General features: G+C 43.3%; 2 protein-coding genes and 1 non-coding gene across 4 annotated transcripts in view; 1 reads left to right on the top strand and 2 right to left on the bottom strand.

The window, feature by feature from the left end:
- Window positions 1-432, bottom strand: part of CDK16 (cyclin dependent kinase 16) — a 75444-nt gene extending 75012 nt beyond the window's left edge. The window contains exon 1 of the mRNA XM_089483396.1: window positions 242-432. The gene's annotated coding sequence lies outside the window, so the exon portion shown is untranslated. The remainder of the gene's footprint in view (window positions 1-241) is intronic.
- A 15749-nt stretch (window positions 433-16181) lies between these two features.
- On the bottom strand, window positions 16182-16253 carry TRNAE-UUC (transfer RNA glutamic acid (anticodon UUC)). The gene has a single exon. It is a non-coding gene; the product is annotated as a tRNA-Glu (tRNA).
- A 1326-nt stretch (window positions 16254-17579) lies between these two features.
- LOC149322823 (zona pellucida sperm-binding protein 2-like) overlaps window positions 17580-27860 on the top strand; it is a 33109-nt gene continuing 22828 nt past the window's right edge. Inside the window, exons 1-5 of one of the 2 annotated variants that reach the window (XM_089509437.1) lie at window positions 17580-17651; window positions 18672-18730; window positions 19262-19354; window positions 21348-21475; window positions 24591-24737. In XM_089509437.1, the coding sequence (XP_089365563.1) occupies window positions 17623-17651; window positions 18672-18730; window positions 19262-19354; window positions 21348-21475; window positions 24591-24737 (456 nt within the window). In that variant the 5' untranslated portion in view covers window positions 17580-17622. Of the gene's footprint in view, window positions 17652-18671; window positions 18731-19261; window positions 19355-21347; window positions 21476-24590; window positions 24738-25767; window positions 25816-27860 lie in introns of those variants that run through there. The other variant, XM_089509428.1, reaches the window with a different exon arrangement.

A 27860-nucleotide genomic window follows, 5' to 3' on the forward strand; every position in this document is an offset into this window, starting at 1 on the left:
GATGTTTCCTCTGTTTCCCTATGGACAAGTATTCGCTAATGTTTCCTTATGGACTCATCTTCCCCAATGTCTCCCTATGGGCGAGTGCTGTCATTTGCCTTAGCATGCCTCCTTCTGCGCAGAAGGGATCCCTCGGGAGGGTCTACAAGGGAGGTCAAAGGTCATGCTGGATCCCCGCCCGCCTGCCTGCCTTCCCTCCCTTCCCCTGCCAAGAGGCGCTGCTCCTCCTCCTCCTCCTTACCTGGTCGTGGGCTACTACTGCGGTTGTCGAGTCCCAGTAATCCTCGGCCATGGCCGCCGACACGGGCCGCCTCTGGACTGGGCTCCCCTCAGCCGCCCATGGTGGCCCCCCTCCCTCCGCCGAAGCCCGGGTCCCTCGGCTCCGCCCCTCTCGCATCGACGAAGGCGGCGCAGTCCCTGCCACTCGGGCCGCCTCCCTCCCTGCGACTGCCCAGCGCCAACCCCTGGGCAGGGCTTCGCTCTCTCCTCCCCTCTGGGCCGTACCACTCCTCACAGCTAAAGGGGGTGGTCATATGAGAAGAATTGGGCAACAGCCCCTCCTCTCTCCAACGCCAACCTGTATTCAGACTGTATTTTAAAAAGAAGGAGGTGGGAAAGAAACGTTTCCTCCTCTTTCCCGGAATAAGGAGCTTCGTCGATAGGAGGGAAAAAAGAGATACAACACCCCTTTATTTGAGTTGGGTTGGTATGACCCCGGCCGTACCATTTTCTTAGCCGCGAGGGGGAGATAAAGACGTTGACGCGTCCCATCTCTGTTTGATGCCATTGGAGTTGTGTGCGGACTTCGCGAAGGGAATGTAAACGGTGCCATTTGTGGCCTATGAGGGGCTCCGTAGAGAATGTAAAGCGGGGGGAGGGGGGTTGTCCCCTCTCACACATCGCTATGCGATATAATAACGCACATTCCGCACCGCCTCTTTCCGGCTCTCCTCAAATAACCGTCCTTTTTAAGGGGCACCGCCTTCGTTTGATTGGACGATACCATCTTCACTTTTTAGGGGGGGGAGCATTATTTATTTTTTGCTTTTCTTTAAAGCCTGAGGGCAGAGAACCGTCTAATTAAATAACAATAATAATAATAACTGTAAGCCGCTCTGAGAGCCTTTAGGGATGAAGGGCGGGGTATAATTTACCATAAATAAATAAATAAATAATGCTGGGGAATTCTGGGAACTGTAGTTTTTGTGAGACATTGAGCTATACTACAATAATGTCCCAAAAACCACAAAGCAGTGACATCCTTATGGGACCAGCCAAAATGTACACAATTTTCCCAATGAAGAAGCCGGTGGAGCTTCAAAAGCTTGCGTCGTGTATTTTGTGCATTTTGGTTGTTCCAATGAAGGTATCACTATTTTGTGGATTTGGAGTGTTTTTGTACTTTGATATATGGCCAGTGAGAACCAGAACGAAGTAGTAATTTGAGTGTTAGACTATGACTCTGGAAACCAGGGTTCAATTCCCAGCTCAACCATGAAACCCATTGGGAGACCTTGGGCCAGAAGTCACACTCTCTCAGCCTCAGTGGAAGGCAATGGCAAGCCTCCTCTGAACAAATCAAAAGAACTCCTACCAACATCTCTCCCTGTTTTTTATTATCATGAGGTTTTGTAACAAGCCACATACCGTATTCATAAACGACATTATAGGCTTCAAATTATAACTTCTACAGTGTTTGTGTAAGTTTATACTGTTTGTAGCTAGGTGGTTTTATTTGCCTTTTAAACTTTATTGTGAAGTTTTTACATGGCTTTATATGTAAGCTGCCGTGTATCCCTTTCTGGGGGAAAGGCAGCATAGACATAGAAATGAAATAAAGAAATAACAATGTTTTAACCTATGTATTGTAATATGTGCTGAACGGTCTGTTGACAAGTACTTGGTAGCTCTACGTTTTTATTTTGTTTAAACTCCTACAAATATCTCTCCTTGGTTTTTTATTATCATAATATTTTGTAACAAGTTATCTGTTCATAAATGACATTATATGTTTTAAAGCGAGGCTTTTACAGTGTTATCTTAACCTGGCTATGTATTGCAATGTGTGCCTAGTGGGCTGTTGACTGCAATGGTCTGTATTTGGTAGCTCCACATTTTTAAGAACTCCTACAAATATCTCTCCCTGTTGTTTTTCATTATTATTATCTTCATAATATTTGTTAGAAGTCATATATTTGTAAATGGTATGTTTTATGTTTTATAGCGTATGTTTCACACTGTTATTTTAATGTGGTGTAGTGGGTTGAGAGCTTTGGACACTAGGAGACCAGAATTTGAATGCCGGCTCGGCCATGGAAACCACTGGATGGATGACCATTGACGAGTCACACTCTCTCAGCCTCAAGAGATGACAACCGTCCTCTGAAGAAACCTGCCAAGAAAACCCCAGGATAGGTTCACCTTAGGGTCTCCATAAGTGGGAAATGATTTGAAGGCACACAACAACAACGTGTTGTAAAGTGTGCCTAATGATCTGTTGGCTGGTATTTGGTAGCTCCATATTTTTATTTTTTTAAGAATGCCTACAAACATATCTCCTCATATGTTGTTGTTGTTTTGTAACAAGTCACATGTTCCTAAATGGCCTTGTATGTTTTAAATCGTATCTTTCATGGTCCCCATATCACATATCAGAAATGATCCAGTCTGAAACCGCTTTAACTGGCCTGGCTCAGTGCTAGGGAATCCTGGAGTTTGTGGTTTATTGTGGCACCAGAGGTCTATAGAATCATAGAATCATATGATTCTATGATTCTATAGACCTCTGGTGCCACAATAAACCACAAACTCCAGGATTCCATAGCTGACAGAGAAGGCTCAATGTCTCACAAAACTACAGCTCCCAGAATTCCATAGCACTGAGGCATGGCAGTTGAAGCGGTCTCAAACTGGATTATTTCTGCAATGTGTCTTGAACCTGTATTATTTTAACTATATGGTCCAAAACACACTGAGGAAATTCAGTTTGAGACCACTTCCAACTGCCCTGGCTCAATGCTAGGGGATTCTGGGAACTAGTTTTGTGGGACATTTAGCCTTCTCTGTCAGAGAGCTCTGGTGCCACAATACACTCCAATTCCCAGGGTTCCCTAGCACTGAGCCAGGGCAGTTAAAGCGGCCTCAAACTGGGTTATTTCTGCAGTGTGTTTTGGACCATTGTAATATTGTGTGCCTCATCATGGGACGTTGACTGTAACAAATTGTTGTGGTTCCTCATTTTCCTTCCCAGAGCCAGTTTTAAGGGATGTTATCCACTATGACTAACTCGAGTCAGGCCTGAGGAGCCGTTGGAGTGTTGTGTTGTGAACTGTGTGGAGACAATGGAGGAAGAAGAGCCTTGCCTCCCCTCCTCACGTTGTTCTGTTTTATTTCAAATTCTATTGGCGAAGGACAAAGAGGGAAAGGCACTAGCACGAGACGCACACCCCTCTCTGGAGGCGCATAGTGGTTTCTCCCTCCAGAGTCCTCAGGCCCTGCAACTACCATCACAGAAAATGGGGGAGCCGTGGGCTGAGAACTCTTCTTCTTATTCCCGCGCTCCCACCGTTAAGAAATAAGTCACTGACGTCGCTTGGCTTCCCACAAAAGAAGAAGAAGCCAGAGTCGTGTGGCTGTGTCTTTTGACAAGGGGAAAACATGATCATTTTTCACAAGTGGAAGTTCAGAAAGTTTAAGTTTCCATGACGTTTTCTGAGCTGCAGCTATTTATACTCGATGCTGCTTCTGCTGGTTTTTTCCTTTTCAGAAAAGGCTCTTGCAATTTCTCTTTCTAACTGCAGAAAGCGGTGACAGCAAAAGAGCTGAAAAGAAGAAATAAAACGATGAAGGGATCAAATAAAACAATGAAATGACTCTCATATTTATACACACACACACACACACACACACTTATATATGTGAGAGACACATACTATTATTATTAGACCTTCATATATATAATATATAATATTTTAATTATTATTAGACTTTCATATGAAGATCTAATGAATATATATATATATATATATATATATATATATATATATGGTCTAATGATAATAATAATAATATTTTATTTATATCCCGCCTCTCTGTCAGGATCAAAGCGGCATACAATAAGAGTAAAATACAACAGTATAAAATAAAAGTCATTACCCTTCCACGAGCACAACAATTAAAATTCACTTACAGCAATAAAATAACATCCAATTATTAAAACAATGCAAACACTCAAACAATACAAAGAGATGAGTACACAGAGAGTGTTCTATAAACAGTCTCTCTCACGAACACATATAAATACTATGTATGTGCCATGCTGACTATGGTTCTTTCTCATGCGCACACGCACGTGCACACATACATATGCTGGCTAGTGTGTGTGTGTGTGTGTGTGTGTGTGTAAGATATATATATGTATGTATGTATTTATATGGAAAGATTTGTTCAGAGATTTGGCATTACCTTCCTCTGAGGCTCAGAACATGTGACATAGAATGATAGGGTTGGAAGAGATCCCAAGGGCCATCAGTCCAACCCCATTCTGCCATGCCATGCAGGAACTCACAATCAAAGCACCCCCACCAGATGGCCATTATATATAATGGTGTAGTAAAATGGTGCCCTTTATATAAAATGACAAAATCAAGTTTTGCTGGGGAGGCAGTTTAAGGGTGACCAGAGTCCTTTTCCAAGACATGTCCTACATGTCAACCGTCTGTCCAGGAGGAATTCCAAAATGTCCTCCATTTTGAACATGATTAAGAAGCATGAATTTATATTTCTATGGGTGTTTTTAGCTTTTGTGCTGCAATGCCCTACATTTTTCCTTGAGTGTCATATATTTAATCATGCCTTTTCCTCCTTTGCGCTTATGACATCTGGTAATCTTGGGCAGTTCTAATATTTTCAGGCCATGAATGGTTGACTTCATGGATGCAGGATCCTTGAATATGGAAAGACAACTGTGGTTAAAGCTTCAGTTGAGCATTTAGGACTTTATCACACAGGAGGAATTTCTCTTAATTTCAAATGAAAAGAAAGTGGGGCCAGAATGCATTCATGTGAATTCACTAGTTCAGCGAATTTACGTTAATTCAAATTGTGCTCGAACTGACTTCCCATTGCTCAAAAATAGCATGCCATTGCCTGAAATTGTGTGTGGTAGTCTATCACGCAATAACGTTAAACCCCATGATTGCATTCAGATTGTCATTGGATTATACTTCCAATTTCCCTTGTCTGATAAATTCCTTAGAAATTGAGGTATCCAAAGCAAAGAAGCAGGCAAGGTTCCTAAAGGAATGTGAAAAGAGAAAACAAAAGCATTCTAGGTGTGTGGGTTATTTCCTGCAGTGCTTGAAAAATTGAGGACTAATGGAAAATTTCATGGGGGGGATTCTTATTTTGGGAAGCAGTGCCCTCATTTTGTTACCCCCATACCTGCACCTCTGAGAGGGACTGTGACCTCTAGGTCAGGACCTCCCTAAAGTCCAAAACCTTTATTGCAAAGAACTTAATGAGATGATCCAGCATATTCTTTCATAAAATCTCTGGGAGTGCGTAAACTCCAGAGCCTTTCTGGTATAATTTTTCTTTCATTCTCTCTATCACCAAGGGCATTTACAGGTGTGCTAGCCTTTCAAGTCCAGATTTTCCTGGGGAATACTGATTATCTAGATACATTTCAACCTGGCTTAAGGCCCGTTTTGGGGATGGAAACAGCTTTATTCACCTTGGTGGAGGATGTATGTCTCTTTTTGTGCTGCTAGATCACTCAGAACTCAACACCATTGCTCTGGTATCTTCTATGCTGCAGCTACACTACAGAAATAATCCAGTTTGACACCACTTTAACTGCCATGGCTCAGTGCTATGGAATTCTGGGAACTGTCATTTAGTAAGATATTTAGCCTTCTCTGTCAGAGAACTCTGGTGCCACAACCAACTACAGCTCCCAGAATTCCATCGCATTGGGTCATAGCAGTTGAAGTGGAGTCAAATTGGGTTGTTTCTGCAGTGCAGATGCAGCCCTAGTCAGAGAACTCTGGCGCCACAACCAAGTATAAATCCCAGGATTCCATAGGATGAAGCCATGACAATTAAAGCAGTGTCAAACTGCATTAATCCCGCAGTGAGGCAGTAGCCACAGATACTCCTGTCGTTTTAACAGAGTTCCAGAGGGATGGGGTTCAGCCAGTATTAGGTAAGATAGCACTCCTCTTGAAAATATAGATTTGAGGTTTGCGGTTTCTTCTAGATATTTAGGAATCAACTGTGGCCCAATGTACCTTTGCCAGCTGTGAGATGATCCACTGACGCCACCAATTCCTGGAGATGCAGGTTTCGCCAAGGGAAGGCAAGCCTTTGCTGCATCCTCTCTGGATTACCACTAATGGCTGTACATCTCAAGTTCCCATTGAAGAACCCTCAGAAACTAGAGAGATAGCTCAGAATGAGGCAGCCAGAGTCTTTGTGTTGTTGCTGTTGTGTGCCTTCAAGTCATTTTCTGATGTATAGCAACCCTAAGGCAAACCCATCATGGGATTTTCTTGGCAAGATTTGTTCAGAGGGGGTTTGCCATTGCCTTCCCTTGAGGCTGAGAGCATATGACTTGTCCAAAGTCACCCAAGGAGGTTTACATGGCTGAGCTGAGATTTGAACCCAGGTCTTCAGAGTCCTAGTGCAATGCACAAACCACTATGCCACGCTGGCTATCTTAACATAAAGCAAGCATGTGACTCCCTTACAGAAACAGTGATACGAGGGGTGAGAATCTTATGGCCCTCCAGATGTTGTTGGGGCTGCAACTCTCATCCGTCTTAAGCAACATAGCCAATTGTGAGGAACGCTGGGAGCTGCCATCCAACGACATCTGGAGGACTGGCAGATCGCCACCCTTCACCAATACTGACTTCCAGTTTGTTTCCAAACCTAATTCAAAGTGCTGATGATGACCATGTCGATTCAAGATTTAGGAAGAGGATATCCAAAGAACCATTTAGCATGGACCTGCCAGCCCTTTGAGATCATTGCCGCAGCTCCATCCCACCCATCCCAAGTATCCCAAGATCCACAAAAACACACCTAGTTTAGACCAAGAAGGGATCTTTTTCCATGGCTGCACCCAGGCTCTGGAATTCCATATTAGAAAAAGGTTGACTTGCTTCTCCTCAAATGGCCTTTTGTGGCATAGGGGAGAAATTGGGAACTTCTGGCCCTACAGAAGCTGCTAAGTTGTGTCTACAGTCTCATGCCTTGTGATGGAATAAACCTGGGGTTGATAACAGCTGGTCCAATGACATCTGGAGGACCACATGGACATACTTCTGTTGAGAAAGAGAGAGATGGTCAAAACACGGTTCTGTAATAAGCTTTTTGGGACCATACATAACCGTTCCCTTGTTGCAGTGGTTTCAATTGCTGAAGTTACATTATTTTTGACAGTGCTTTGAATATCTTTTTAAAAATTATTCCAGGATTATAGTGTTTTATGTAGATTTTACTGTATTTAGCTTTATTCTTGAACTGTTTCTAATATGAAGGCTTTCATGGCTGGCATCCATAGATTTTTGTGGGTTTTTCCAGCTATGTGGCCATGTTTTAGAAAAGTTTATTCCTGACATTTGACCAGCATCTGACGTTTTACCAGCATCTGTGGCTGGCATCTTCATTCTCTTCTAGAATAAACTCTTCTAAAACATGGCCACATGGCCTGGAAAACCCACAAAAATCTATGTTTTTAATATGTTATTGTTTTACCTTTTTTAGCATAATGGAGAGAAGTGGAATAGAAGCATTTTAAACCAGCCAGTCAGTAGCATCAGTCTCTCTGTTCTCTACTAAATGAATGTTTCACAAATCTAACCTTCCAGTTGATGGGAGGAGTGTTCAGTTTTTATTTTGGCCTGTTCAATGCCAACTCCTCCCTCTAAGCACCAATCTTGTCAGGAATAAGCAAATTAAAGGAGAGGTGAACATGGAACAGATGGCGAAAGCATTGGGTTGTGTTTTTTTTCTCATGCCCACCCCCCTTGCAAGCTTGCTGTCATGAATCCTCTGCCAAGATCGACAGCTGTAAATAGTTCAGTGACAGTGACATATAAAAAGACTTCTGATGGCATCATAATTCCATGGTGCTGCTAACACACACATTCAGGGCAGGGGGGCATGGTGAAATAGCTTCTTTCTTTAGAAGAGAAAGAAAAGCCAAGCACAAGGGGAAATGACTTAATAGTACATTAGTAAATATTGGACTATACTCCCCATCATCCCTACCAGCACAGTCATTGACCATGCTAGCTGGGAGGTGCTGGGTTTGGGTGACTCTGGTGCTCCAGATGTTTCTGAAGAAAGATCCTGTCACCCCTTACCTTTTGCCATGGTGTCTGAGGCTTCTGGGAGCTACAGTCCCAACTAGAGAGAAGACTCCCTGCTTCTGACAGAAGCCTTATCACACGGAGGTTTTTGCAGCTTTTTGCAGCTCAGTTCCGGGGTGACTGCTGGTCCAACAATGCAAATTCACGCAATAACGTGAATGTGTTATCACACGCGATTCCTTTCTATGGGGGCTCCTTCCGTGGCGCTTCTGCAGTGAATCCAAAGTGACTCCTCATTTTTATGAATTTGGAAAGAAGTGAATTCACAGAATTCGCTTCCAACCTCACTTCGATTTCACTCCGAATTGGTCTGGTGTGGAATGCAACTTTGCTTCTGCTCTGGTACACCACTGCAAATTTCCCATGGTGCGGCGCTGCAATTTCCCCCCATTTCCTTTCAGTGGTCCTTTCACTTTCAGGGCAGCTTTCAGGGCAACTCATTTTTTGGGAATATATATCCAGTATGTGTGTATGTGCCTGAATGTGAATATACAGGTATGCCTGTCTGTCTGTCTGTCTGTTAAAATTGCTGAAATGGAAGGGAAAATAAAAAAGGGGGATGAAGAAGACACAGAAATATTCACGAGGCAAATATTCACGCAATTACGCAAAACACGGAACAAGAACTTGCGCCCCTTTTCATCCCAGAAAAGTACAAGTCACGATGCGTTCAGACCCCTACTGAGTATATGCAAAGGTGCCGATTCGAATCGCTGAATAATAATAATAATTTGTTTTATTTATATACCGCTATTCCAAAGATCATAGCAGTGAACAGCAAGTAAGCTAACTAGCAAGTATGCTAACTAGCAAGTAAGCTAATTTGCCCCCAACAGTCTGGGTACTAATTTTAGCGACCTCGGAAGGATGCAAGCCTGAGTCGAGCTTGGGCCCTTTTGCTGGTCTTGAACTTGCAACCTTGTGGTTTTGAGTGAATGGCTGCAGTACAGGCATTTAACCACTGCGCCACCAATGTGGTAATACAATTTGCACTCACTCCGCTTTACTTGAATCCACATCACGTGACTTGCCTTGGATTCGATTCCCCCTCGATTCAGAAGGGCAACCAGGTGTAATAAAACGTGTGTTATGATGTGAATTTGCATAGCTGAACCAGGAGTCACGCTGGATCTGAGCTGCAAAAACCTCCATGTGATTAACACCAGATTCTATCTATCCTATCCTCTAGTTGTTTTTACCCCAGGCTATGCAATGCATGAAGCAAGGGACAGAGTCTCTTGCAAGGCCATAAATGCAGTGAATCACTCCAAATCACAACCCCAGTTCTGTACTTTACCCAAGGAGATCTTAATCAAGGAAAATACGCTGGAATGCTTTACAAATCAAATTTAAATGGCCCTTTTATGCACTAAAGAAATTATATTAGCATACAAATTTATCAGGAAACTATTAGTTTGATGTTATCTGAAAAAAACGTCAGATTTCTGGACAGGGATATCTGTGCCCTGAATGTGGTACCAAATTCAGTTCCATTGAATACACACACACACACCCCGACTTCTTTGCCACAATGATGGTCATTTTACCAATCTGAACTATTAAACATGGACTCTGCCCATGCACTGTTTTGAGATTCCCTGTATGCGGTCATGACCAGGGGAAAGGATTAAAGCTTGCTTACTAACCAAGAGGATTCATGGCGTGCATGTATGCTTCTGGGCTAGTTGCCAGGTATGTTTAAAAAAAGAAGAAAGGAAAGGAAAGGAAAATCAGAATTTCAGTCTGGCTGCCAGCAGGCATGTGCACCAAGCAGTCAGATTGTTGAGCTTTCCAGAGTGTTTATACTCTATGTTCTTCCTTCGCAATGCCCCCTCCCTGATTGTGCTGGCCCAAAGCAAACAGCTGAATGGTGGTAGAAAAACATGTCAACTAGCTACTGGCATCGTGTAGGAAGATGGCTTTCACTCACAGACATTTCACCGGGACTTTCTCAACACCTCCACAGCTTGCAACCATTGTGCCTGACCGTCCCAAGCCAAGGGAACATGCAAGAGTCGCTCCTCCCAATTCCACTCTTGTTTAAGTATGCTGGGCTCCATCCTCCTCACCTGTTCAGAAATCCAGATTCAGCAATGCCAGACTGGGGGCTGCAGTGACAGCAGGAGCCAGGGTAGTGTGACCATGGGTGAGTCACACACTCAGCCTCACAAAAAATCCATGATAAAGTCACTTTAGGGTCAGCATAAGGCGGAAACGACTTGAAGGTACACAGCATCAAGGAAGATGATAATCTTTCAGATTAACTATTAGCCCTGCAGAATCTCACAGCTGATGGGAGTTGAAATCCAACTTTATATCTCCAGGACCTGCAAGAGCCACTGGGGTTTACTTAAAACTGGTTCTCAAACTTCCTAATACCATGACCTTTTAATACAGTTCCTCATGTTGTGGTGACTCCCAACCATAAAATTGCGGTGTCTCGTTTTCTAAGACCATGGGAAACGTGTTTTCCGATGGCCTTAGGTGACCCAAAGGGGTCACAACCCACAGGTTGAGAACCATTGGCTTAGAACCTAAGGCTGGGAATCTTGCTGCCCTCCTGATGTGGTTGAGTGCAAATCCCAGTATCCCTCACCATTGGCTTTGCTGATTTGCCATGCTGTGAGTTTCAGTCCAACAACATCTGGAAGGATCCATGATTCCCCCCCATGGATGAGAAAAGTGGATTGAGACCAGGGCAGGGGGAAGGAAGAAAAATGTGTTCAGACCCAGCCATTACGCACTGCCTCCCAGCCCAGTGTGATCACTTAAAACACGGCACCACCAGAAGTACAGAAATTACACTGAGTTTGCTTCTGCCCTCCTGATCCTAATACATGTGCTGAGAAATAAGCCTCATTTTGTTGTAGAGGTCAAAAGAAGAAAATTAGCATCTGTAACCATATACAGTATATGCTCAGACAGCGAGACCCTGCGTCACAATTCAATGAAATGCTTTTAATTCAATAACACAATTTAATAAAAATGTTCTTGAGCTAAGAAGAAAGGATGCCAGATTGAGAAATCCCTTTTTTCTTTATCCTCCAGAGCAAGTTGTTCCTGGCTTCAAAGGTAGCATCCCCTCTAAAGGAGACTGACCTTGTGTGTGTGGCATACGCATGCACACATGCTGCTCCTTTCTCCAATTAAACAGAAATCTGGCTTCCTTGCTGTTTCTCTGCCTGAAGCAACAGGGAAATGTCTTTCCCCTCCCACTGTCAGGCCGGACATTCCCTTGTCAGCTTTTGTTAGGCTAACTCAAGATGCGGCTTGTCAGGATTCTGCCCATCACACTGCCTAATGAGCATTGGAGCTGGAATAAAAATGATGCGCTGACACTGCCCATTTGACTCACACATGCTAAGAGAACTCACCGGCTTCATCAGGCTTATGGAGGGCATGTGCAATCATCTTGGCATTCAAAGGCAGGAGAAAGGTCAGATCATGAAAAGATGGGAACTGAGTAGAATTGCCAACTGACCAAGGGAAAAATGCTGGCTTGGGCTGCTCTTGTGCCTTTTAAAGTAACTCAGGCTGCAGAAATCCATTTGGCACAGCTTTTCATAGCACAGCGATATGCATTAGCAGTGGGTCATGGCCTAAATCCAATTGTTTGGCTCTGTTAGAGTTACATGTAATCAATGACATTGACATATGTTTTGAGTTTCCAAATTTCCATTGCTTTTTTGGGTTACCGCTTGGTGGAAAGCAATGCTTGGACTTAGGCCAATATCTGTGATCAAGCCATGGTTAAAGGCGAAAGGATCAAGTACCAGTGTTGGAAAAAAGGCTGGCAATCAAAGGGTTGAAATAGGTAGCCCAGTTCTATGTCTATTTACTCTGAAGCAAGTCCCATTCAATTAAATGGACTTGTTCCTGAAGACATTTGTAGAGAATTGCAGTCCTCCAGGCTTATGTTTATGTACTAGGAGGTGATAGGACCAAGAAAGTCCTCCAGGCATTGATGAATTGCACCTTCCAGCATTCCTCACCATTGGCTATGATGGCTATGGCAGAGGGGCCTTCCATCTGAACAACATCTGGAGGGTCACACTTCCCTACTATATACATCCAAATTTTATTCCCAACTCTGTGTGCATACAGGATTGTTGCCTTGGAGTGGTGGGTCCCCATTGCTGCATATGACTGAGCCATCATGGTGTAGTATTTCGAAGACCAGGATTCAAAGCCACATTCAGCCATGGAAAATCTCTGTGTGACCTTGGACAAGTCACCCTCTCTCAGCCTCAGAGCAAGGCAATGGTAAAACCCACCACTTAACAAACCTTGCCAAGAAAACCCCTTGATAGATTTACCTTAGGGTTGCCATAAGTCACAAACAACCTGAAGGCACCCAAAAACACATTGCCACATATAATGCCACCTATTGGACTACCACTTCCACTTGTCCTAGTTAGGGTGGCCCATAGTGAGGTATGATGGGAACAAATATGGAGGGTCACGGGTTCATAAGCTGTCCCTGTCTTAAGGTCTTTAGATGTTTGGTGATGACCTCTGCTGAGGTTATGCCTTTGATCTGACAACATATATCAAGACCCCTATTTTCACCTGCAGACATTAGCAAGTAATCATGTTGAAATCCTCCATGTTGGAAAAAGTGTCCTTCTAGGTGCTGTGAAAGAAACCAGAGCAAGCAAGCAAGATATGTCTTTTTTTGGTCAGTTGGCACCCTTGGACAAGAAGAAAAGATTAGCGTGGGTCTTGTTTTGCCAGCCGCCCTGTTCACAGATGCCCAGTTCCAAGGGTATGAACTATGGCTGCATCTGCAATGCAGAATTAACGCAGTCTGACACTGCTTTACCTGCCATGTGCAATTCTGGGATTTGCAGTTTTGTGAGATATTTAGCCTTCTCTCTCAGAGAGCTCTAGTGCCACAACAAATTACAAATTCCAGATTCCATAGGATGGAGCCATGGCAGTTAAAGTGGTGTCAAACTGCATTACTTTTGCAGTGGGGCACCAGCCTGCCTCTCAGCCTCTAAACAGGCATCTTTGAAGGTGCAGAGAAGACATGCACTTGGACAGGCAGTGGAAATATTTCCCTGGTCCTTCATGATCATCCATGAGCTCAAATGCGCACAGTGGCATATGCCAGGAAGCTGGTTTTTCAATCCCAATTTACTAGTGAAGGAATGCTTCCATTGTAGTACACTTCCTGCCCGGTTTGGATGGGTTTGACCTACTTTGCCCAGTGAATATTTAACAAGAAGGGAACATAACAAGCTAAATGTGCCACCCAGGCTCTTGGAAGGCTTTGATCACAATTTGTGGTAAGATGCCAATGAATTCCTTTTTGCCTTTCAGTTTGGCACAAAACCTCTTTCCTTCCAAAACAAAAAAACATATCAGGGGTAACCATGTTGGTCATATAAAGCAAAGTGCAATAACATCCAAAATCCACCAGACAGTGATACCTTTATGGGGCCAACCACAATGCATAATATACATGGTGCATGCTTTTGAAGCTCTCATCTTCTTCATCATGCAAAAGTGTTGAAAATCATACAAGAGAAAGAGGGGGGAAATTACTGTGTTGGTCAAAGGCCTGCATTTTGTCAAGATGTTGTGGTTGTTGTCCTCCCAGTATGGAGGGTTATTAAAACAAGCTGGTCCTTCTTCCTTCTGGCCACATGCGTACTGGGCAAGGTGACCAGATGTCATAACTGCAAAGGAGGACTAGGCACCACAAAATGTAGGACATTCAAGAATAATGGGTGACATAACAAAACACTCACAGAAATGTAAATTCATGCTTCTTAGTCCTGCTCAAAATGGAGGACATTTTGACATTCCTCCTGGACAGAAGGTTGAAATGGAGGACATGTCCTGGAAAAGGAGGGTGTCTGGTCACTCTGGTACTGGGAGAGTTTTAAAGTCCAGGAAATAAAATTCAAATTCCATTAAAGAGACAAAAAGCTACTCCCTTTCCAAGTATGCCACTTGCAGGGCATGCATCGACCACCAAGGGGTAGGAAATAATAAGTGTTGAACGAAATTGGTTGGAGATGGTGTCCAGTCCAATGGTCTCAAAAGACACAAGATTGACATATTAAGTGTCAATATACTTGACACCTTCATTGTGACCATACTTTCCAACAATTCACAGGTGAAAACCAGGACATATGTGACCAGGCAAGATCACAGAGTGGTCGTAATGGCAAAAGTGATTAATGAGAAAGAACAAACAAGCCAAGAGAGCTTTTGCCTGACCCTAGAGGGAAGGAACAGATTCTTCCTCCTCCTCCTCCACTCCCCTCCCTTGAAACTGAGTTAATTGAATGCAAGCTAGTTTTGCATTTTGAACTCAGGCCTGAACAGACAAGCCAAAATAAAGCTGCTTAGGGTCACTTTGGAGGTATGCTGTTTAAATGACACATGTATCTTAGGAGGCCAGAAGCTGTGCCAAAGTTGCATTCTAGTCCTTAGGGACTGGAGCATGGCTTTGGCACCGCTTGCAGCCTCTTAGGACGCATGCATCATTTAAACAGCATACCTCCAAAGTGACCTGAAGCAGCTTTATTTTGGCCTGTCTGTTCGGGCCCTCCTTTTTGTGCCCTGGTGCTGCGTCATGTAGACACAGTGGCAGAGGAGCGCCGTGATGCTGCGCACCATGTGGAGTGGTGCATGGTGTAACGGCACCATGCAGGTGGATGGTGAAAACAATTATAGGACTCCAATGGGGCTGTTGTTGGACTGCAACTCCCATTATCCCTCGACCCTCACTAATGGTGGTGCTGGCAGCTGCAGCCCTGGAACATCCACAGAGTCATCCTTGGTCTTCAGGGCGAGTCATGAAAACATGTCAGCACCGGTCCATTTTCAAAGAGTTGTAGTTTTGGAAGCAACTTGACAAACGCCACTTAAACACTGATTTGTCTGTGCTATGTACGTGGGTTTTTGTGTGTGTGTGCATATTAAAGCGTTTAAAACATTTTTACCTTTTTAACTGTATTTTGTTCTTTTAACACTTAATTTGTTTTAATATTGTAATAATTTAATTCTAGTTTAATGTACGTGTTTTGTATGCTTTTAATTGTACTGTGGTGGGTTGTTTTGTTTTTTTAATATTTGTAAGCCTCCCTGAATTCCCAGTTTTAGAGAAAAGATGGGATATAAATAAATATAATAATAATAATAATAATAATAATAATAATAAAATGTTTGTGGTGTATGTGTGTGTAAACATGCCAAGAACTGTCCTGGAATCCATTTTGATCAGGGATAGTACAGAAAAATTGGTGGTTGGGGGATAAATGTCAGATAAATTATTATTATTATTATTATTATGTTAGGGAATTATTATTATTGTTTTAACTCGGAGTGTTTTAAATTTGCCAGCCGCCTTGAGTCCTGATGCTGGGAGGAAGACAGGATATAAATGAATAGAATAATAATATTAATAATATTAATAATAATAATGCTTTCTTAAATGTGTGCAGAGGTAGCCCAATGTACATTGCATTGCAAAAGCCCAGCCTTGAGGTTGCCGATGTGTGCGCACTGCCATCTTAAATATAGATATAAACATATAGTGGCATTAATTGGCTGATTGCTAAAACTCTCAGGAGTGCATTTCTGGAATGCAAAGGTGGAACTTGGTTCCAAAAACCATGGAAAGGATATTTTAGGCTGAATGGCTAAAATCCACACAACAGGCATCATGTTGGAGAGAATCTGTGTCAAAAAGCCCATCTTCACCTTTTCAAGGCCAGTTCAAAGTTGTCCTCTTGTTTTAGCAAAGTGGATTGAGTTTGTTGTTTCAATTAAAGAAAAACCAGACCTTTCCCATACCGGGAGTCGAACCCGGGCCGCCTGGGTGAAAACCAGGAATCCTAACCGCTAGACCATATGGGAAGGACGCGTTGCACTAGCTTTCTCCGCTAGGGTCAAGGCCGGGGAAGGGGGAAACAAACCCAAAAGCCTGCTCTCGCCCGCCACCTACTGGGAGAAAACGAAGAAAGCAGCAGTGGTTGAGCACATTTTCCCAGGTAGTAACATAAAGGTGCATGTTCAGTTTGACACTTCTTTAACTCCCATGGCTCAATGCTATGGAATTCTGGGAATTGGAGTAGTTTTGTGAGACATTTAGCCTTCCCTGTCAGAGAGCTCTGGTGCCACAATAAACTGCAATACCCAGAATTCCATAGCATTGAGCTATGGCATTTAAAGTGGATTGTTTCTGCAGCCCACCTGCATAGGATGGACTCCTGGAAACATATTCAGGGGTAGCTGCGTTGGCCATATAGCAAAGTACAATGGCATTCAAAAGCCACAAAACAGAGATACCTTTATTGGACCAACCAAAGTGCACAAAATGCAAGATGCAAGCTTTCGGAGCTCCACTGGGTTCTTCTTTGCCTGACGAAGAAGACAGTGGAGCTTTGAAGGCTTGCATAATGTATTTTGTGCATTTTAGTTGGTCCAATAAAGGTATCACTGTTGTGTGGATTTTGGATGTTCTTCTACTTTGCTATTGAATATTGGGATTGGTAGTTTTACAAGGTCTTTAGCCTTCTCTGATAAAGTGTGCTGGCCAGGATGACATTCAGCAAGAATTTCAAAATGTCCTCTGTTATGAGCATGGCAAGGAAGCATGGTTTTACATTTATCTTAAGTGTTTTTTGCTTTTGTTTGGAAATGCTCCACATATTTTCCTGGAAAACCCTACATTTTGTGGTGCCTTGTCCTCCTTTACGGTTATGACATCCGGTCACGCTGGTGCTGGTGCCTCACCAAACTACAAATCCCAGCATTCTGCAAGATGGAACTAAAGTGGTGTCAAACTGCACTATTGCTCCAGTGCAGATGCACCATAAGTCCCTTTAATTTGAACGAGCACATCCTTTTTCACATAAGAAGAGAGGCTTAGCAAGCAATGTGGGGCGGTGTTTGTATTTGCTAAATTTAGCCTCTCCTGGGCACACTGCTGCACTGTGAAGCTACACAGATCTCCTCCTCACTTTCATGGGATCAACTCCCAGGATGGTATATATTTCCCCCTTTCTCCAGTCTGTCTTTAAGGGCCAGGTAGGGAGATAACCCAAGGGAAGGACTATTTAATTGCACACACCTGAAAGGATATAAGGCTGAGATCTTTAAAAGGCAGGTTAAACTCTCCTCTGGAGTTGATTTTGTTCAAGGGGAAGTTTGTGAGCGGTTGTTTTCTTTTTTTTGGAGAGATTTTATGATATAGAAGCCCTTATCCTGGCAGTGTTCTGGCAAAATGGGGTGGTGTCTTGAAAATACAATAAGGTGAGTTTGGGGAGCTGGAAGGATTAAAGATGGCCCTTTTGGCATAAAAGGATTGAAGTTGAAAAAGTCACACAGGGCCGGAACAGACAGGCCAAAATAAAGCTGCTTCAGGTTACTTTGGAGGTATGCTATTTAAATGCTGCATGCATCCTAAAAGGCCGGAAGCCATGCCAAAGTCATGCTCCAGTCCTAAGGACTTGAGCACAGCTTCTGGCCTCTTAAGATACATGCGTTATTTAAACAGCATACCTCCAAAGTGACCCAAAGCAGCTTTATTTTGGCCTGTCTGTATGGGGCCACAGTTAACTTTTTTATGCCAGTTTCCCAAAGTATGCAAAGGGATCCTGTACAGGTTGAGTCTCCCTTATCTGAAAATGCTTGGGACCAGAAGTGTTTGGGATTTTGGAACATCTGCATATACATCATGCATTATCTTGGAGATAAGACCTGACTCCGAGTCTAAACACTACATTCATTTGTGTTTCATAAACATCTTATACCCATAGTCTGAAGGTAATTTTATAGTTGTTATTGTGGGTCTTAAAGTTGTTTCCGACTTAGGTGGCCCTAGGTTTTCTTGGCAAGATTTGTTCAGAGGAGGTTTGCCCTTGCCTTCCCCTGAGGCTGATTTGCCCCAGATCACCCAGTGTTTTTTCATGGCTGAGCTGAGAACCAAACCCTGGTTTCCAGAGTTTTAGTCCAACGCTCAAACCTCACTACATCACTTATTCACAATATTGTTAATAATTGTGCGTGTGAAACAGAGTTTGTGTATAGGCATCGCAAAGGGTTACTACCTCAGCTACCCATGTGAACAATGTGAGTCTATTACAGTTTTCTTCTGGGGCTGAGAGTGTGTGACTCACCCAAATTCACCCAGTGGGTTTCCATAGCCAAGCAGGGAATCAAATCCTGATCTCCAGAGTCATAGTCCAACTTTCAGACCGCTGCACCATGCTGGCCCCACTGACCTACATATCTTTCCTTATGTTAATAAGTCCTTTATGGCTGTCTTTTCAGGCTGTTCCTTATTGCTCTTCTGCTTCCTCCAGTATGGCTTCAATTTGTTCCTGTAACAGGTACTGTGTGTTGTGCCTTCAAGTAGTTTCTGGGTTACGGTGATCCTAAGGTGAACCTATCACAGGGTTTTCATTGTAAGATTTATTCAAAGAGGGGTTGGCTTTGCCTTTCTCTTGAGTCTGTGGGAGTGTAACTTGTTCAAAGTCACCCAGTGGGTTTCCATGGCCAAGCAGGGATTTGAACCCTGCTCTCCCAGTGTCCTAGTCCAACACTCAAACCACTACACCACACTAGCTTTTGCAACAAGTCTGGACAGGCAAATACAGAATATTTATATTTTAACAAGTGTACTTCTAAAATTCTTCACCTTGGGTCTGGTAGGGCAAGCACTTCAGATTCACAGCAAGGAAGATAATGGGTGATAAACTAAGCCTATCAAATGCCGTCAGGAGTTGCCTCAGCTGTTGTGTTGGGACCATGGCCTTCACCAAATCTTTACCAGGCCTTACTCCCATGTAGACCTGAGTCTGCAAGACAACAGAGGCCCATCTTCCTCACACAATCCCTTCCCTTTCTTTGCCCTCTTCCAGGTCAGGTCGACGTGGAATGTCTGGGTAGCCTTGCCAGACTCAAACTGAATTCGGACTATTTCCACAACAAGTACATCAGCTTTTCTGCAATTGGTGAGTCTCTTATCTTCTTCCTGCTGACCTGCTGCGATGGGTGAATACCCACAATGAAATTGTGCTTCTGTCTAATATACTATCTCCCATCCTGCAATGGAAAGTTGGGTGCATGCTTGCTACCCAAGAGAATCATGAGCCCTTATCAGATGAGTCTGGAACTGGGGGTCTTCAGCACTGGGCGGTTCGAATTCACGTTATTTCGCACAATACCATCATACCAGCATTCAAATGGCCCAATCCGAACTCACGTGAATGCACGAGATGCCGAACTGAATGCGTACTGGCTCCTCTTTTTGGAGCGTGTTGGCCAGTGCGCTGATAAGGGGATTGGCAATATCCTGGATTGGGGCTCCGTTCGATCTCAGTGCGAATGGCTCTGGTGTGACTACCCAATCCTGAATTCCATCGCAAGACCCCCAGATTCCAATTTTAACTTCCGGTGGGTCTTTCCTCTTGCCGGTTCCAGGGAAGCGGGGGGGGGGGGCGGTTCCAGCGGCCTCCTCCTCCTCCTCCCGGCTTGGGAGCCAGCATAAGCTGCATCCCAAGAAGGGAAGAGGCGCGGGGGGCCGCTGGAATCGTGGTTCCGGCAGCCTCCTCCTCCTCCTCCCGGCTTGGGAGCCAGCATAGGCTGCATCCCAAGAAGGGAAGAGGCGCGGGGCCCGCTGGAACGGCGGCGATCGCCGCGATTCTAGCGGCCCCGCGCCTGTTCCCTTCTTGGGATGCAGCTTATGCTGGCTCCCAAGCCGGGAGGAGGAGGAGGAGGAAAAAAGCATCCCCATTTACTTAGATGGCCATCCAGCCTCTTTGACAGCCGCTGGAACTGGTCCTCCCCCCCCCCCAGAATACATATTCACACACTCACACACACACACACGTACAACCGGGCATTGCTAATTTGTTGCAAGGGAAGGTCATGGTAACGTTAAAACCAAGCAGGAATGTAGAGAGGAAACAGAGAGGAATGTAGAGAGGGCACGTTGTATCGCGATTGTTAATGTGCATGAGCTGGCTCTCCAGCTGTTTACCGGGCTGTCATGACGTGACCTCCCCTTTCACCCCGGAAGCGTTTAAGGTCGCAACCCATGCAGGGCACCACTGAGCATGTGCGAGGGGGCCGATACGAATCGGCCAATCCTTATGTTGAGCACCGGTGTGACAAAACATTCTGCACTGAATGCACTTCGTGCGAATGCGTATTGGCCAATTTGAATCATGCCAATTCGGAGGGGCTCCCAGGTATGATGGTATTGTGCGAAATAACGTGAATTCGAACCGCCCAGTGCTGAAGACCCCCAGTTCCAGACTCATCTGATAAGGACTATGGTTCTCCCAAACTAGTTTTGGACAATGGTCAGAAGTTGGCTTCTCCTTGCTTGCCTTAGACCACCATCTTAAGGAAGCATTAGATGGAGCTGCATTATGTTTCCCACTAGTGTATCTTCTTGCCGCCATTAATCTTCATGGTCTTTTTGCTTAAAAGTGCCCCAGCATTCATGCCCTCCAACTGTCCTGAATTGGCAGGGAGACTCCCAATCATCCCACTTTTTCAGCTGTTTTTACAGTATCCCAATCTCTCTCTCCTCCTCCCACCTTCTTCCTTTGTCCTCCAACTACTTCAACTGCTACAAACTGAGGTCAAAATGCAAAAGTAGTTCATACCCAATGAACTCAGCAGCAGTAAGGGAGTAAAAAGGGATAGAATCTTACCCTTCCCAATAAATGGAGGCAAAAGCAAACTGTTGCAGCCTTTCCCAGCTTGTGTATATTTCCTCATAAATAACATTTGCTATCTTGACTGCACTAAAGTTGTTTGGGCACATGTGTCCTGGTTTCATTCTTTGACATGTTGATGGGTATGGACCTTGAAGGTATCTAATTTAAGTAGGCTTAATTGTTTTCCAGAACACAAAATGTTGACATTCTTCAGTCCAGATGAGTACTTTGAAACTGTTGCCCCTTTCTTCAGTGGCCCATATGTTTGTTCTTCCAGACAAGTTTGGCAGGTCTTGGCTGATAGATGGAGTCCAGGCTACAAGATGTGGATACACCATCTTCCAGGATGTCTGGGGAAACATCGAGCTCCGTGCCTCCCTGCTGGGTTGTTATGCTCAGATAGTGGTATGTAGGATGGGTATGTCAATGTCATCAGGACATGAGCCAGACCTCTGGAAGGCTTGTGAAGCAACCATTATGCTGAATCAAGACAAATTGTTCAGTTTAGTTAGACCCTTTACTCAAAAGCAGTCGTAGCCAGAGTGTGGCCCCTGGGGCCCACAAGAGTCAAGAGTTTATGTCCCTAATGGCCTCTAGATGTGTGGAGGCATTTTGGACACATTCTGGGGGGTCCCAGGCCATTTTAGGCCCAGAGGAAGCCCTTAAAAATAGAAATTAATAAGAATTTACGTGGGTTGACCTGTTGCAAAAAAGGGACTCTCCTGGCCTTAAAATAGTCTGGGTGGAAAATCTGACAAAAATGCTCCCCCAACCCTTAGAAAATGTGTGAGAGCAACTGGATCTATTATCTGCTTCTTTTTCTTCTGTAAATCTTGTAATCTGTTGCAGTCCTAAACTTTATGAGCTCCTAACTTCATCCTCTTCCTGGATATAGTTTTGGTTAAAGCCATGGGTCCAACCCATGTATTACCCATCATGTTTAGTAACTTAAAACTGACTTGTGCTGCAGTTCAACTATAAAAATTGAAGTCCATGTTCCAGAGCAGGCTCCCATCAACCTGGGGTCCTCCAGATGTTTTAAGATTCCAAATCCCATCAGTCCCAGTGAGCATGGTCCAAGGTCAGGAATACTTGGACTTGTAATCCAAAAAGAATTTGTCAGGCATTATGTTTGGGAAAGGCCGCCTCAGGTTTGTGTCATCTCTTTGTAAGGGAAAGATACATGTTCAGGATTGTGCTATTCAGCCTTGAGACCTGTTGAGAGTACACCTATTTACTAAACAGAGTACACCTATTTACTAAACAGGTGCTGGGGCTGAAGTTTGAAAGCAAGACTGTGAACCATGCCACCCTCCAGATGTTGTTGGACTGAGGCTCTCAGAATCCCTCACTGTTAGCTATATAATAGCTGGTGTAACCTTCAGTTCAACATCTGGAGAGCCACATGATTCCCATCCCTGTCCTAAAGTTATTGTGGGGTAATGCTGGGAAAGAACAGGAATGGGCTTAGTTCCGAAAGCTTGTCCACAAGGGATTAATTTGGATCTTGGGCAGAAACCAGACAATGCTAACCCGTACTGCTTCTAGCGAAATAGAGAGCTCCTAATATTGCCCTCTCAAAATATTGTGTGTCCATTCCATTTTTTTTTCCTTTTAGATTTTGTGGGGAAAAATAGACAGAAGTGATTAGACACCTACCATACAAAATGTAAATGGAGCATGGTGACTGGATATCACAAGACTTATGACAGACCTATTAGCCTAGCACAGAGAAATGGAATGTGTAGCTCACATCTTGGACAACTTCAACATCCCATGAGCCATGCTGGGTGGAGCTGATGGGATTTGTCGGCCAAACATCTGGAGGCCAAAAGTTCCCCACTGATGCTGTACCACCTGCTTTATTTCTGTCTTATGGACCTCTCAGTTTCTCAGCCCCGTTCTCTATCATATGCTTCATTTCAAAAAAACCTTCAGCACCTCTCCTTGCTTCCAGTTTCTGAACAGTTAACTGAATACAGTGGACCCTTGTTATCCACTAGGGTTTGGTTCCAAGACCTCCAGTAGATAACAAAATCCGTGGATGCTCAGGTCCCATTAAATATAATGGAAAAGGAAAATGGTGTCTATAAGTTAAAATGGAACATCAACATTTGCTATTTGGAATTTATACTTTTTAAAAAATATTTTCAAGCCGTGAATGCTTGAATCCATGGATAAAAAATCTGTGGATAAGGAGGGCTGACTGTTTATCTTGCTTTCTCTGGCAGAAGTATCTTAATCCTTAGTCTGTCGAACAACACTGCTCCTGTCCCCAGGGCCTATGCATGAAATCCAGCCAAAGTGACAATGTACGTTTTGTTTATAAATGTTGGTCTGCAAACATTCTTGCAGACTGGCCCACAAGCAGTTGAAATTTTAAGTTTAAACCAAGGATGCGGAACATGTAGCCCTCCAGAGTTCTTGAACTGAGGCTCCCATCATCCTTTAGAAGGACTATTAGGATTCCTTCTGAAGAGTTACAAGTTTTCACTCTTCTGGTTTTAATACGTACATAATTTAATCCATCATATCAGTATTAGAGGCTTCATTCCCTAGGAACATAGCTCTTATTGGTGTAAAGGCTTTAAGTACTGTTACAGGTGTACCTCAGTTGGGTATGATTGCTTTAACATAAAATTTGGTCCAACATTAGAAATACAGTTGGCTCTCTGTATCCATGGATTCTACTTCAAGAGTTTCAACCATCCATGGCTTAAAAATATACATTTTTAAAACATTGAATTTGCCATTTTATATAAGGGACACTATCTTACTACAACACTGTATATAATGGGACTTCAGCACCCATAGATTTTGGTGTCCATGGGGGATTCTGGGAACAAACCCCAGTGAATATCAAGGATCCACTGTAACATGGAAAGAATAAAGAACAGGTTTGTGCACTATAAAACCAAAGAGCAATTCGACATGTTTTGGCAACTTCTCCCCCCCCCACCTCCAAAAAACCCCCACCTAACAATATGCTCATGTCAACCAGGTCAGGTAAGCCTTGCATAAGTAAACAAAAATACTTTGGGCCTTCTAGAAAAAAAGACCACATTACAGATGCAGTCAAGGAGTCAAGCACCCAGAATTTGCAACAGCTGAGCACATCTTTTGATAACTGGGTGACTTGCAGGTCTCTCATTCATAAGGTCACAGTAAGTCAAAGTCAATATTGATGGCAGTTACTAACAAGACCAACAGTAACAACAAGCACTTGAAGACTTTTTCCAAAATACCTTTTTCACTAGACTGCCCTTTTTAATGATTCTTAGTTTGGTGGCCAAATGTATAATCTTTTTTTCTTCTTTAACATGCTGGGAGATGGGGCGTGGTCTAACATACTATTTAGCATGTTTCAAAAAAAAAAAAAACAACTTCCAGCTAGACAGAGGATGAGGAGGAAAAGGGAGGGTTGCGAAGCTTCAAAAGATACTGCAAGCAGGAGCTGCTTTGTCAGATGCTTGTTCACCGAGCTATGCCTGTACTCTATCCCCCACACCTTTATATTCAGGATGATCAACGTTTCACTTTGAACATTCAAATTACGGCAGGGATGGATCCAGAGATGCGTGGTGCCATTGTGCTCAACGTCCCAGTGAGCTGTTCCTATGGCCCTTGGCAACCCAGGGAAATAGTCTGTGAGGCAAACTATATGGAGGTAAGTTTAGAAGGAGGCCAGACAAGCAGCCTTAAATGCTTGGGGAGTGAGCCTCAAAATGATGGCTGCCTACTTTAGGCATGAAAAGGTTTTAACCTGGTAGAGTTTTCACATAAGCCATTAGCCATGGACTCAGATTGGGTTTTTTGAAAATCTACCTCTGGCATGCCTGTTGTTGGGTATAAACATATCTGGGTTGAACACAGAAGATGGGAGCAGCTTTACTATCAGGTAGAGTGAGGCATCTGTCTCAGGTGGCAAATGCTGGTGGGCAGCAGGATTAGTCCCTTGGCTATTATTTATAAGGGCCCAGCACCATTTCCTCCCCTCTTGGAGAACCAAGCTTTATTTTTTAAAATGATTTTTATTAGTCATTACTCGAACAGACACAGTTCCTACAACACAGTATATAAAAATATACATACATACAAAATTCTGACAACATTTATAACATCTTCTCACGCCATATCTTATTCATTCATTTAACTTAACTTTCAATCCTCACTCATTACCTCTTGTTCTTACAGACTTTTCAGTTTCTTTTCTTAGCTTATAAATGCAATTTGCCTTTCCTTGAATAATTCTTCTGTTTGGGAAAACCAAGCTCTATGTGCTACCCTGCACCGCCTAAACCAGCCTGTTGCCTTCAGGTGTGGTGGAAACAGCTGACCCATTGGCAGCACTACAGACAGGCTCAATAATTAATAATTAATAATAATTTGTTTTATTTATATACCGCTATTCCAAAGATCATAGCGGTGAACAGCAAGTAAGCTAATTAGCAAGTAAGCTAATTTGCCCCCAACAGTCTGGGTACTCATTTTAGCGACCTCGGAAGGATGCAAGCCTGAGTCGAGCTTGGGCCCTTTTGCTGGTCTTGAACTCGCAACCTTGTGGTTTTGAGTGAATGGCTGCAGTACAGGCATTTAACCACTGCGCCACCAGGGCTCCAAGCGCCTGTCCAGTCAGCTTCTGTATACAGATGAGAGTGGGGCATCCATCTTGTTCTTTGATTCAGATAGAAAAATATTTTGTGTCAGCCCTGATGAGCGAGACAGTGAGAGAAATTTGCCTTGAAGTAATAAATATCAATGTTCCAGTGTTAAAAACATACTGGTGGGGAAATTATCTGCAAAGGATCACAGAATCATATAATTGGAAAGGACCCTGTGGACCATGAGGTCCAACCCCTACTCAGTATAGGACCTCCAGCTAAGCTGTCAAACCTCTTTCTGAAGACGTCCAGAGAAAGAGACCTCACCACCTCTCTTAAGCCATTGGCTCCACTGCTGAACCACTTTTACTGTCCAGAAATTCCTTCTAAAGCTCAATTGAAATTTGCCTCCTGTAACTTAAAAGTTTAGACCTAGTTCTACCCTCTGAGAGGCAGCAGAAAACAAGCTTGCACCTTTCTCTCCATAGCAGCCCTTGAGATATTTAAAAGGGTGCAATCATGTCACCCCCCTTGGTCTTCTCTTCACCAAGCTGAACATGCCCAGCTCCTTCAACCTCTCATACATTTTGTTCTCCATACCTCTTATCATTGTTGCCCTTCTCTGAATTCATTACAACTTATCTATATACTTCTTAAAATGAAGTGCCTAGAACAAATCCTGCCAAGAAAACCTGGTGATAGGTTTGCCTTAGGATTGCCATAGGTCAGAAATGGCATTAAGGCACACAACACAAAAAACTGAATGCAGAACTCCAGGTGAGGCTGTATCAGTGGAGAATATAGTGGGACCATTACTTCCCTTGACTTGGAAACTATGCTTTTGTTAATGCAGGTTAAGAAAGAATTTGACTTTTTTTACTGGAGCATCACACTGCTTCTACTTGGTTCAACTTTTGATCAACAATAACCCCAAGGTCCTTTTCACATATAGTACTGCTGAGCCAAGTATCCTTCCTTCTGTATCTGTGCATTTGTTCATTGGGGCCTAAATGTAGAATTTGTTTCTCTTAAATTTAATTTTATTAATTTCAGCCCAGTTCTCCAGTTTGTCATGCTCCTCTTGAATTCTATTACTATCTTCCAATGCATTAGCTAACTCCTCCAGGTTTATATAATCCACAGATTTGAAAAGGACTTCCTCCACCTTGTATTCTAAATAAATAATAAAAATATTAAAGAATGTTGACCCAGGACAGATTCCTGCAACATTCCATTTGAGACCTCCTCCTAATCTGAAATGCAGCCACTGATGACAACTCTTTGAGCACCGTTTTCCAACCGATTATGGATCCATCTGATGGTATTTCCATCTATTCCATGTTTAGTCGGTCTGTTAAAATATTGTGGGGAGCCTCATTAAATGTTTTGCTGAAATCCAGATAAATGACATCCACATCATTCCCACCATCTACTTAACTAGTGACCTGATTAAAAAAAAAGTATACGGTTACTTTGGCAGGATTTGTTCTTGACAAACCCAGTCTTCTAATCACTGTGTTGTCATCAAGATAGCAAATAGCATTGCAAATAGATTTTTGTACAATCAATTCTAATGTTTTTCCTAGTATTGAGATTGGGCTGACTGGTCTGTAGTTTCCTGGATCATCTTCTTTTGCCTTAGAAGAGAGGCAATGTTTGCTTGTCTCCAGTCCTCTGGCACTTCCCTTATTCTCCAAGATATCTAAAAAATGATGGCAAGTGATTCTGCAAGTATGTCAGCAAGTTCCTGCAGTACTTTGGGATGCAGTTCATGTTAAGCTCAGGGATATACTCTGTTATGGACACAAACCACCAATTATCCATCTAGTCAATCCAATGCTGTGCCAAAGTAAGCAAGAGTCTTCAGCTTACATAAAACATTTAAACTTATTTTTTCAGAGTTTTTGTAATGTTGCATAATTTTGTAGGGTTCTCTCCTCACTGAAATCTTGCCTGAATTCCTGCATTATTCCAATATCCTTCTTTGTGGCACCTTATCAAACAGTGACTGCAAATGTCTAAATTAATCTTGCCAGGTTTTCATAACAGCAATAAGGGACAGCTGAAATTCCTGACATGCAGAGTTGACAGTCAGCAAGTAGTTATTAGTGAGTTTGTGTTCTACCTAAATACCAGATGAAAGTATTGATTTCAGTTAACTCATATGTTGCTCTATAAAAGTAGCATGG

The sequence above is a fragment of the Sceloporus occidentalis genome, unplaced genomic scaffold (assembly GCF_023333645.1).
Source record: "Sceloporus occidentalis isolate IW3139 unplaced genomic scaffold, rSceOcc1.0.p SCAF_1, whole genome shotgun sequence".
Classification (NCBI taxonomy): domain Eukaryota; kingdom Metazoa; phylum Chordata; class Lepidosauria; order Squamata; family Phrynosomatidae; genus Sceloporus; species Sceloporus occidentalis.